The 12629-nt window shown below is 42.4% G+C and overlaps 1 protein-coding gene across 1 annotated transcript in view; it reads right to left on the bottom strand.

Annotated features, from left to right (window-relative positions):
* Positions 1-2028: 2028 nt before the first annotated feature.
* PPP1R1C (protein phosphatase 1 regulatory inhibitor subunit 1C) overlaps positions 2029-12629 on the bottom strand; it is a 54276-nt gene continuing 43675 nt past the window's right edge. The window contains 1 exon segment of the mRNA XM_074145637.1: positions 2029-2117. Within this exon segment, the coding sequence (XP_074001738.1) occupies positions 2029-2117 (89 nt within the window).

The raw sequence follows: 12629 nt of genomic DNA, 5'->3' as shown, positions 1-12629 counted from the left end.
TTCCTATTATTTATAAGGTGTAATCATCTTCAAGTCCAACAGTCATCCTGAAACTGGGTTTTGCTGAATGATGAATTCTCCAAGCTCTTATCAAGTGTTTTGTGTTACCTTTGAAATGTTGAGATTCTAAAGTGTTTGATACCATGTTTTGGTATCATCAAGTATTATAATTCACGCACATTTTTTCATTTGCCCATAAGTCCTAGACAGTCCTCATCTGGTCTATGGGTACTAATAACCAGCAAAAAGCCATTAATATCAAAAGCTCTTTATTAACTAGCTCTTTATTAACAACACAGATAGATGGTGTGAGGTTAAACTCCAATGACTGTTTTACAACTGGGAGTGCTGTGGCAATGAGTGACTACATGGAGAGTCTGGTGCTGTGCAAAAGCAAAGCTGTGGCAAAGCTGGGACCAGAGCCCAGCTCTTCTTACTGCCATTCCAGTCTTAAATTTGGTCCATTCAAATGTTTTCTGAAGGGTCACTTCCTTCGCTTTGTTGTTTGTTGCATAAAAAGCCCTCAGTCCCCTAAGTTTCGTAGCTGCTGCTGTACAACTGAAGAGGCCTTCTTTTAGTCTGTCTTGCACACCCATACTGAGCTGGAGTCACAGATCCTGTTTGCAGGGTTTCTACAGAAAACAACAACAAAGAGGACATATACAGACATACAGATGAAGGGCAAAAAGATGGCTCCCAAATATAAAGAAACACTTGTTGACAGATCCTGTTCTCAGCAGGTCTTCGTGGAAGAGCTCAGATCGAGACTGAAACCACCACACAAGGCATAGACAAAAGGCTCTGTGTTTTGATACACTTCCTCTCCTTTTTTTTTTTTTTTTTTTTTTTTTTGCTAGCTCAGCCCTTTAAAAGAGACTTAAAGCAGTGGAAGCTAAATGGAGGGTAAAACTTTGTATCAAAGGCAAACAGTTAATACAAAATTACAATGAACTGGTTTAAAAAGTGTCCATTGATAAAAAAAGAAACGATCTGTCAAGTGTGACTTTGAAGAATGTGATTTTCCTTCTCCACTTTATTTCATTTTATGCCACAGAGTTTGTGTGGTCTAACAAATGAAAATGTTGGTATGAACCACACTGAACTTGAATCAAAAACCCTAGGGCTCAGACAGAAGATAAATCACCGCAGCTTGATGTACTGGCATTTGCTGGCTGAAGCTGTGACAAATGCAGAGTAGTCTGTCCCGCTTTCTCAGAGAAGGCCATACCCTGGACTTGCTGCGACAAAGGTGAATATCGGCATTTTCCACAGCTCAGCTGGCGCATGGGACCCTGCTCATGGGTCTCGCACACCCCTGTGTTTCCTTTGATTCCCAAAACAAAACTTTCTAATGCCTCCAGACAGCAATGATCTTGCATAAAGAGAAATTGTTTTGGTTGATATGACTAGGCAGCCTCAGACCAAAAGCAAAAGTACTTTAAGCATTGCATATCCAGGGAACACAGGGAAGAATGTCTTTGTACCCTTCTTCACTAGACCGAGACATCTCTGCTTACTTTGTTTCTATCTACACTAATGTAAGTAACTCTAACAATACTGGTAAAAGGTGCCCTTAACTAAAAGGATTATTTCATATGAACATTTCTCTGCACGCTAGACAAACCCATTGTACAACACACAGTCTTGTCTAAATGAACATATTTATTTTGTAGCTTTTAAATCAGTTTTATTTACAACAGGTCTTAGAGTACAGCTCACGCAGTAGTTAAGCTCTGGCAGTACTGATGTCAGGTCGCTAACACGTTTGCAAATTACATTTCTAAGTCATAGAAAATGAAAGAAAAAAGAATTTAAAATAACTGGTTTATCTTTGGGTATAAGGATCACGAAACACATTTGCAGGCGGCTGTAGAACCCAGCTGAGGGTGCTCCCCAGGGAGCCCCGGCGCCGCCGGCACGCCGAGCGCTGTGGTGTGGGGACACAAGCAGTGGCGAATGGTCGGACGCACACGTGGCTGCGTGGCTCAGTTACTCCCCGTGACGGGGCCCGAGGCAGTGCCGCGCTCTTTAATGGCCCCACTCCTCTTCCCTTTCACTAACTCCCTCTTCTTCCTCTGGAAACGCTGAATCACTCTGACTCTTCAGATGCTTAATCCCTGAAAATACAGAAGTCGTGGTTAAAGCTGTGTTAGCTTGTGTTGGACATTTCTTTGCTGAAGGAAGAAAGAACCAAAAAAAAATGAACTAATGGCAAGTTTTTAAATGCCCATACTGACTGCCTTTTTCACAAGCCTCTTAGTTCAAACAATACTATGGTGAATTTCCAAGACAAATATTCTCTTCCTTGAATATAGAATTTTAGGAAACTTACCATGTTTTATTGAAAAAACTACTGAAAGATGCCCAGTAGAACAGAATAGTATTTCCTTCTCTTTTTCCCTTGGTAATCCTTGATCAGATCAGTATTGCCCATCTCAAGCAAGTTAAAAATTTTCAAGGCTCAGACAGTAGACGTGGGAATTATTCTACCAGAATTTTAACCTGACCCTCTTTCTGAGACTGATCATCTGAAGGTCATCACTCACATGGACCCAGTGTCTCATGATGACAGCTTCCCACCTGCACCAGAGGTCTCCTCCAGTGTGCGTCGTGCAGAGCTGTCCTGATGCAAGGAGAGCATCACACCTAACAGAGAGGAGACTGCTGGTGCCAAAGCCATGACAAGATTGCATCATTTCTCACATGGAGAATGTATTCTGTTGACCTCCAAATACCACATGGAGCTGGATGAAAAGGGTAAGTATCTACTACAGGATATCTGAAAGTTTAGTTTTGAGGACAGTTATGAAGTCCCTGCTGCTGGCTGGTTTCGGCCAGCAAGTCATGTAAGGTCTATGAAAATTAATCAAATTGCAGTTACTTTCCCTGTCCCATGTTCAGGACAAGCAAGCAGGTCTCAATGAATGGGCCTAATCCCATCTCCTCAGCTCTGGTGTGGTGTGATGGAAGAATTCAAGCTAAAATAGGAGGGAAAATCAAGGTAAAAAGATGACGGAGAAGAGAGACCAGAGATGATGGGTTATTATTTTCAAAAAAACCTAAACAGTAAATGAAGAAGATTAGTTTCTGGGTCCCCTAGTTTTTGACACAGTTCTAGTAGGAACCTAGCTGTTAGTCAAAAATATATGATTTCAACAAAACCTAAGACTGAATTAGGTTTTCTGGTGTCATTACTGCTGTAAGAGTTTTGGTTTAATTACAGATCATACATAGTTCTACTTACCATTTCTAATTGTCAGAAGGAAAAAGTTTCCCTTGTGCATCAGTTCCTCTGCTTGTTGAGGAGAAATTGTACCCCAGCTGCTTTAGATAACCACAGCTGGATAATCAAACACCCCACTGTCATAGCACTTCTAGAGGCACAATTTTCAAAAAGCAGTGCACACTTAAGGCATATGGGGCAAGATCCAGATTACCTCAAACTGTGAGTAAGAGGAATTGATGGTGTATATCCAAAAGTCATGGCCCCAGTGTCACTTAACCTGGAGGTTCTTATGCTTCACTGTTTATGTCCACGCCACTCCAAAATATGGGATAGTTTTTTCCAAATACATCACTTGAAAAAAATTTCGACATAAGTTATTCCAGTCCAACAGAGTTACAAAGAGCTGAAAACAGGATCTTACAATGGGTCATACAACAGGAGTGCAGCCAGCTCCACTTCCAACAGGAGCCCATCACTGCTCTGTGATGGGCTCTGGGCTCCTCTCTTTTTTTTCTACACAAAAGACAGTACTTCGTTCCCTGGGAAACTGTTGTTCAGACGTAAAACAAGCAAATAAATTCATGCTTCCAAGCCACAGTACTTGTAACCGTGCCCTGCAATAATCAAACCATTTCCAATTAACTAACTGTGATACAGGAAGAAACACTTAGGGTGCTTGGCTACCACAAAGCTGGCTTCTTTAGCATCATCGTTTAGTAAGACAAACACTTTTAATATGATTTCACCTAACTATAGGCTAATGGATATTATTTCAAAATTATACTGGTTTTGTTGGGCAAATTTGTCTCTCAGTTGTTTACCTCTGGACTTACAGGGACATTTCTTGCACATTCACAGTACCTGTCTAAGAGCTACTATTCCGTACTTCAAACAGGATTTGCTAGGAGCCAGAATGCATTGTTTTTTAGGGATTTTATCAAAGATGAAAAAGGCAAACTTATGGAGAGAAAGGAAGGCACGTGATATACAGTTAGTATGATGAGGCTTCATGAAATGGTATTTTTGGTAGAGCAAGGCTTTTGGCTATGTAGTTTAATTGCAATATTCAATGTGAAAATTGCAGGAGATTGAGAGAAATTACATCAATGAGTGTTTTCATGTAGAGGCATCTCTCAGTCTTATTTAATGGTTTTTCATAACCTCTGTTGTACAGCCTACCTTCACCTCTGCCAGTCATTTAATACCACAGTGTCATTTGGAAGTAAAGACTCACAGGGTTTCCTGCACTGAGCAGTAAGTGCACAAGTCTCAATGTCATTATTCATAAGCCTCAAGATGTTCTGACAGCATCAGCTTGTCAGAGTTAACTGACCCTATGTGTGTATTATGAAATAAGATGCTCAGCTACACAAAGAAATAGGTTAGTGTGACTCCTGGGCTGCATCAGAAGTGTGGCCAGCAGGTCAAGGGAGGTGGTTCTGCCCTCTACTCCATTCTCATGAGACGTGACCTGGAATACTGCGTCCAGCTCTGGGGCCGCTGACGTAAGAAGGACATGGACCTGTTGGAGCGAGTCCAGAAAAGAGCCACAAATATGATCAGAGGGATGGGTCCTCTCCTATGAGGACAGGCTGAGAGAGTTGGGGTTGTTCAGCCTGAAGAAGAGAAGGCTCCGGGGAGACCTTGTAGTGGCCTTCCAGTACTTAAAGGGGACCTATGTGAAAGATGGGGAGGGACTCTTTATCAGGGATTATAGCTATAGGATGAGGAGTAATGGATTTAAACTGAAAGAGGGGAGATTTAGATTAGATATCATGAATCTAAATGTCTTCAAGGCCAGGCTGGATGGGGCTTTGAGCAACCCGATCTAGTTGAAGGTGTCCCTGCCCATGTCAGGGGGTTGGAACTAGATGATCTTTAAAGTCCCTTCCAACCCAAACCATTCTACGATTCTGTGATTCTGTGACTCAATGTGCAGGTAACGTAATTCCTGTCAGTAACATAGGCACATGTGTGAGAGAAAAGGCTGGTGGCTTTCCTGAAAAGATACATTTCATGCATAAAGTGTCAGACTTTCACAGTGCAAAAAAAGTCTGGCGAAATAAAATATTTAGTTACATGATAGCAGTTATACTCCTAGATTAAAAGTGTAGTTAGCCAGCCACATAGCATTGGAGTAACCCACAGTGACTGCCAAGGGTGGTCAGAAGCACTGGAGCTGGGCATGCCCAGGAGCACACTGGCACATTCATCCACAGCTCCTGCTTGGCTAAAACAATTCAAGAGAAGAGGCCATTACCAGGGCTCTTGAGTGTCACTCCAGCAGGGTTATTCAAGCTGTGTGTCCTGCCCTTTGTCAATATGAAGCGAATGATAAGCAGGTAGCGAGGTGGAGCTCTATCCACAGAGATACCCTTTTCTAAGCAAGTTGGATCTATTCATACCCGGAGTCTTTGTTTAGCAATAACTAAATTGTTTGCTGAAAGGTTACATTCTGGCTAGAGACAGAGTGAAACCTTATTACTCAGGTCACCCCAACTGTTTTTACAGCTGCTACTATGATAACATTAATTTATTAGAAAGGATATTTCCTTCTCATCTTTTCAATCTTCATACACTGGTAACACAGTTCGTGCCCTCAGCCTTCTCAAAGAGTAATCAAGAGACACCAGAACGCTGTTGCTTGGGGTTTGTTTCTATTCATTGGTGAAGCATGGTAGTAAAGATGAGCAACAAATATAAACTCTAAGATTTTACTCATAGAAAAAAAAAAAAAAGCCAAGATATTCCCAAAGGGGAATATATTGGGGGTATTTTAGAAGATCTTGCTTGTACATACAGCAGATCCAAATTAGAAACATTAAGTTATTGGTTCCACATAAACTACACAAGCTTCCTAATTTAACTTTCAAATATGGAGGACCGCAAATGCTCATCCAGAGAGCCACCCTGTCTCTTCAATGTCCCTTATTCCAGGCAGTAACACCCTCACCCTCCTGAAGCACCATCCTGATGCTGTTTCATTCCTCTCCCTGCTCTGCCCCCAGCCCGGGTTGCCCTGCCCTGCTGTCACCTTGCGTGCAGAGGTGGTTCACGGGGTCAAAGTTGTCCCACTGACACTGCTGGTCTCCGGTCCCCTCTGTGCCTGACCCAACTGCTGTGCCACAACCTCACACTCTGCCTGGGCCTTGCTCTTCACCCAGGAGGGCTGACAGCAAAACCCCCCTTCCAGCCCGAAGGCTGCCCGTTCTCATCACTCCCTGACAAGATCTCATACCCACAACATGTTCAAACTCACTCTTATTCTGCTTTAAACTATCTGAACACCGCCTCTTGTTGCCTTTTTCCTTCCCTCCTCTCCCCTCCCCCTCACCCCCTTTTATGCTTCTAAAGCCATCAGGACAAGAATTGGTTTTCCTCAAAGGACTCATATTTCACTGCAGGTAATTCAATCCAATTAATGCTGATGAAGAAACCCTTAATGCCAAGCCATATTCAGCAGCAGTACACTAATACACTTTGAACTAGTAATTCTTTTTAGATTAAGTCACTGCCTCAAAGCATATTTCTAGATTACTTATAAATTATGAGTGCAAATGGGACAACTTTCTGGCATTTTTGCAGTCACGTAATAACATCTATGCTGTTTAATCAACATCCGTCTTTTTGCTTCTCTCCATCTGACCAAAGCGCTAGATTAGAAGGCTAAGCAGTGTCACAAGATATGAAATAACCAAGTGTTCCTGAATTAAATATCTCCTGGAAAAAAACACAAATTGATTCGAGTAATTAAGGCAGCTCCCCATCTCAAGTAATTAAGGCAGCTCCCCATCCTATTTAACACTTCTTCCTTCACCCCGCTTCACTGCCCAAGGAACGGTGTTGACATTTACCAAACTCAGGATTGAAGTCTGGTTGGCAATTTGAATTCCCTAAAGTTTGAAGGGTTATTTAGTTTTATGATTTGGAGCTGATCCTCTCTCTATCAAAAACACATTTCCAGACTTTCAGAAAGCAGTGAAAGGCAAAGCTTACCCACAGAAAGCAGCCTGATTTTCAGCGTTTCAGAACTCAAACCACTTTGAAATTATCAAGCAAACAAACCTGGCCAAAGAGGATAATGACCAAATAAAAATGTCTACTTTATGCCAATCCTAAAAGAAATATGTTCTGGTTCCCTCAGCAAAAGTGAGAATATCAAACAAAAATCATGTATTCAGACCACTAAACAGGAAAAAGAAATTTGAAATTTTCTTTTTTATGGAACACTTTGTTTTGAATTTAACAGTCAAATATGTTTTGACTTCTCTGAAACTGCTTTCTCATATTTTTTTTTCCCAACTGAAATGGATTTTTGAATTAAAAAAAAAAAAACAACAGAGAGAAAACCAAAACTAATGTCATGAAAAACAGCACCCACCACAGGTCTTTGGCTAAGTTGGAAGCAGTGAGTGGTGGTTCTGAAGGCAATGGAGCCCAGAAGACCTGGCAGGTCTTCAAGGGCAGCGTCCTCCAAGCACAGGAGTGGCCCATACTGATACAGGACAACTAGTAGCTGTATCAGACCATCTTGGCTAAGAAGGGACCCCATGACTGAACTCCAATGCCAAAAAGATGATGTGTACAATAGATGAAAGTCAAGGCAAGGTAAAAATAAGGAATATAGAAAAAATACAGACCCGCAATACAGGAATGGTGTTAGGAAAGCTCAAGCTCAGCTTGAGTTAAACCCAACAAAGGGTGTCAGGGGCTACAGGAAGAGTTTCTCCTCCTACCTTCACAGTAAAAGAAAAACAAGGAAAATATAGGCCTGTAGCTGAGTGAGGTGAGTGATCTGGACACAGACAAGATTGAGGAGCTCAATACATTTTTGCCTTGGTCTGGACTGAGAAGATCTACCAGGCCTTTGCGCCCACAGACAAAGTCCAAGGAGGAGAGAAAAGGTTGAGTCAGTGATTTTTTGAGAAATCTTGACCCACAGAAGTCCATAGGGCTGGGCTGCATGTGAGTGCACAGAGGGACCAGCTGGTGTCAGTGTGAGGCTATTTTCCTTCATCTTTGAAGGAGAGGTCCTCATTTGGCCACCATGCCTTAGGCTGTGCCTGTAATATTATACTTGTCCCCTCTGTACAAGAAGATTTTAATAGACTTGTCCAAATCCAGTAGAGATCACCAAGGTGATCAGGGGACTGAAGCTCATCACCTGTGAGGAAAGGCTGAGGGGCCTGGGCTTGCTCAGCCAGGAGAAGGGGCAACTTTGGGGCACTAGAGGCCTGCCTGGACTTATGGGGAGCTTACCCAGAAGATGGAGATGTCTGGTCATGATTTAGAAGAGAGCATATTCTGACTGGATATAAGGAAGAAATTATTTCACTGAGCATATTTAATCACCGGTGTGGTTTCCCAGAGATTCTGTGAAGTTTCTCTCCTAGGAGGTTTTCAGTACTAGACTAGACAAAGCCTTGAGCAATCTGGTTAAATTCAGTGTTGATTCTGCTTTGTACATCAGGTTGGACCGTGTGCTTTCCCAAGGTTCCTTGCAACCTAAGTGACTATATGACTTTATGAAATCAAAACTCAGTACATCCATCTTACAGTTTATGAAAGTATGTTAACATTAACTGTGTGACTGAAGGCTACATTTTGACCCAGGTGGGAGCTTCACGTGCCTCCTTTCCCTGGAACAGAGATGAAGCTTCTAATTGCACCAGACTGATCTCGGGAACAAGGTTTCTTTTCACTCCTTAAAAGCATGGAGCCAGACAAAAATCAGCATTTCTGTACTGTTTTTGTGAAACACACAAACTCATAACTAGGTTTTGTGGCCCATTGTGTCTATATACACATATATGTGACCTATATATATATGTGAGCTATATATGTTTGCATTTGTTCCCAAATACAAGGGATGAAAACTATGGGATTAAGGGACCAAGTGCTACTGTATTTGCAAAAACAAGGAACGTGGGATATCTCTTGCATGTGACAGCTATACCTACAGACAAAATCTCACTTAGAAATCATATCCCAGCTCTGGCCCAGTGCATGGAAATATCAAAGAAAAGAATTTCATTTCCTGAGAGGGAGGCATAGGAGCCTGCTGTCCTGCAGAGTGAGTCCTAGTGCACCTTGTGCCTACTGCTGAAATGGTGCATCGTTCCACCGGGGTTTCAGGGGTGGATCATTTGTCTGGGTCACTCTCTACTGGTGCATGGTGCCTGAGGACTGCTGACTGTCGTAGTTAAAAGAGTATCCTGGCTGCCTGCAGATGTAACAGATTTTAAAGCTATATACTGTGGTAATAAAAGCAAAGCCTACACACTATATATATGTTACATAAGAGTACATAATGTTACAAAAGACATTGCTCTCTCGCTCAGCTAGGCATCCGCACAATGGAAGAAACACAGGCTCTCAACGCTTCACAAGATGTTTTGCCAGATATTTCCAGAAGCATCGGGTGCTCCATGTAAGGAACCATGCTCTCTTCTGCCGGTCCATGCCAGGGGGAGAGCAGTGAGGCTCTCCTGGTGACGGGCACGGCGGTACAGCTCACCCGGGCACCCTGCCCAGCCCAGGGCACGCTTCCCTGATCCAGGGAGGTCCCTGCTGCGAAACACAAGAAAGGTTTCCTGCTCCTACCACCTCCAGCAGAAGCTGAGGACTGTCAGAGCCCACAGGAGCAGCTGCCTGGCAGAAAACCTCCTTCCACAGAAGCGGAGCAATTATTAAACACTTTTCCTCTCTGTGACTTTCATCAGTTCAACAGAATAACAGCTTAACCAGCCTCCGTTCTCAGCATTTCCTGCTTCATAACAGTTTAGCAAAAGCAGATTTAGTCATCTTCAAACGTTCATTGTCAGGCGCCCAGCTATACTGCCAAATTTATTTAGAAGCAAGAAATAGATGTCTTCTCTTCCCTTTGTCCCATTTGATGACAGTATCAGAAACAGCTGTCACTACTGATCATGGAAAAACTCAAAGCTTACCCCCCCTGCACTGGTACTAGACACACATCTTAGGTACTTTGACCTTCTTGATCAAAAATTCAGTTGTTTGGCCAGAACAAGAAATTAGTTTCTACTATTTTTTTTTTATTTGTTTTAAATAGCTGAAATACAGAAGGGTACACACTCCATGCAAAGGAAGGCCAGTAAGGAAAATTCTGTAGTTTCCCAAATGCCTATTTTGAGCTTTCTCTTGTTTCCTTTTTGTGTAAATGACCTGCTATCTACCTCCCTCATCTGTACAATCAGTTCCTGAAACCTTTAATCCATTTTTACTTAATTGGTTGGTTTAGATAAGCTCTCCTTGCATACAATTTAGAGTTCAGTGCATAAGCTTTTGTTAGCAACCCCTTAAAAAACATTAACCCCCTTTTTACCCCTACTTGCCTCCTCAGCTGCTGCCCAATGCTTCCTTCTACCAGCCAGCTTGCCAAAATTGACAGTCACTGTCTACACCTTACCGTTTTTGTTTTCTTTTTTTCCCCCTCTCACTACATCCTCCACTTCCTTTGATCAAGTTGCCCTTGGACTCACCTTGAAAGTTTTCTGGCAAAAGTCCTTGTGATCTCTGTCTTCATCTTTTCCACCTTGTTGATATCTTTGCCTCTGATACTTTTTGTCCCAGTTCTTCTCTGACTGTTTGTAACACTTTTTCCGTTGCCAAGCTCTGCAGGTTCTTTTCTCCTTGCTCCAGCCTCTGAGGATGGGTGGCAGAGGCTGCAAGTTTTCTTTGACTCTTACTATATTCCCCACCTTTGACAGCTTACTTCTCAAATACAGAACTAATAAGCATCTTTATAAAGGCTCTAATGGAGAGAGTTTGTTCCTTCTGGCCAAATTAAAATTATAGAGTGCACCTTTGGCAGAAGCTTGCAGAAGTCTAAGACATTATCTCAAAGTGGTCAAAATCAAGCTCTTGATCTGCAGTCCTTTCCAAAATTATTTGTTCATTTACTATGGACAACACCACCAGTTTTTTCCTGACATTCAGGCTCACACATTTCTGATCTCCACTCTTCTCTACATCACCATATCCAATTTTCATCTAAGTCTTGCAAGTCTTTCTTGCTTAATGTGTCCAATATGGCATGCACCATTTATCCAGTGAAAACAGTTGTGGAAACTCTCCTTATCCTGGGGTCTTCATTACTACCACTTCGCCTTCTCTAGGCTTTATAAATGTACCTGTACTTCTGCGTTCCATGTTCTACAATTACAACCACCTGAATCTTTTCCCTGATTACTACCTATGCCACCACTGAGCAACTCGCTTTCCCTCTTGAGTGCCTTCCACTGATTCCCTCCAAGAGTTTTCAGACTAATGGTGGCTATTTATGCTTTCAAGGAAAATTAAGTTTCTTTACATATTACAAGCACCACCTGCTCTCATCTCAAATCAGGAACTGACACAGTTCCATTTGCTAGGCTTTTCAATGTGCATTTTCATCCTTTCTCCCACATTGTGCTGAATGATGGATAGATACAACTATCAGACTCTATGGCCACTTCCAAACCCTCCACAAAACTCTCTGTTATGGATTATGGAATCTGAGAACATTTTGGTTGTGAGCATGCTGAGACAAAGAACATTGCATTCCTCCCTAACACTCTGTAGCCATTCCTAGGTTTGATTGCTAGGATTTCCCCAGTTGGGAGTTCCCTGGTGCAACAACCGACTTCTGTTAGATGTTTGAACAAGATTTAATGCAGCGTAGTCCTAATCCCTGGTGTGGGTTCCTGGGTGCTATATTAATTTGACAAGAACGGTGGCATACAGTCATCAGTGGGGGATTACTGAGTATGAACCAAGAGCTAGACCATGACTGGTATTTGTATGCAAACAGAATGTGCTTTACATACCTTGCCTTGTGTTTCTTCATTCCCACCTACAGGAACGGCTTCAGCCTGCCAACCTGGCAGCAATTATTTAATCTGCTGATGGTCATGTTCATAAATCACGTCAGATCACATGTGGCAGGAGGTTAGCTCGACTTCCAGGCAGACCCAGCACAAGACCAGCAGCCCAGCCTTGCTGAGGGTGGCAGCCCTGGCATCCTTGCCCCTTTCGGTGTCCCAAGGCAGCCACTTTCTTGGGTGGTCCCTGAGCCACGAGTGGTCCACAGAACATAAAAAAGTAATCTGTGAAGTGACAGCAATAAAACATGTGGACCCTGACCTTGACAATTCACGTGTGTGAGTGAGCGAACAGAAAAAAAAGAGAGAAGACAAACCAAAAGTAAATGGACATGGAAAATTCTGCTTTATAGAAATGGGCAACCGCAAACAAGTCTGCTTGATGCAGTATTTGGAAGCTTCCTAAAAGTTAGATTGTTCTTTGTTGAGAAAGACTGTAAAATGCTTTTCTGTGGAACTATCTTAAAGAACTTTGAACAATACTCATGCCATAAATTTTTGTTAACCAAGGTTTCACAGAG

The sequence above is a fragment of the Numenius arquata genome, chromosome 3 (assembly GCF_964106895.1).
Source record: "Numenius arquata chromosome 3, bNumArq3.hap1.1, whole genome shotgun sequence".
Taxonomy (NCBI): Eukaryota; Metazoa; Chordata; class Aves; order Charadriiformes; family Scolopacidae; genus Numenius; species Numenius arquata.
The sequence above is the reverse complement of the archived record's forward strand: the minus strand, read 5'-3'. Positions and strand labels throughout refer to the sequence as shown.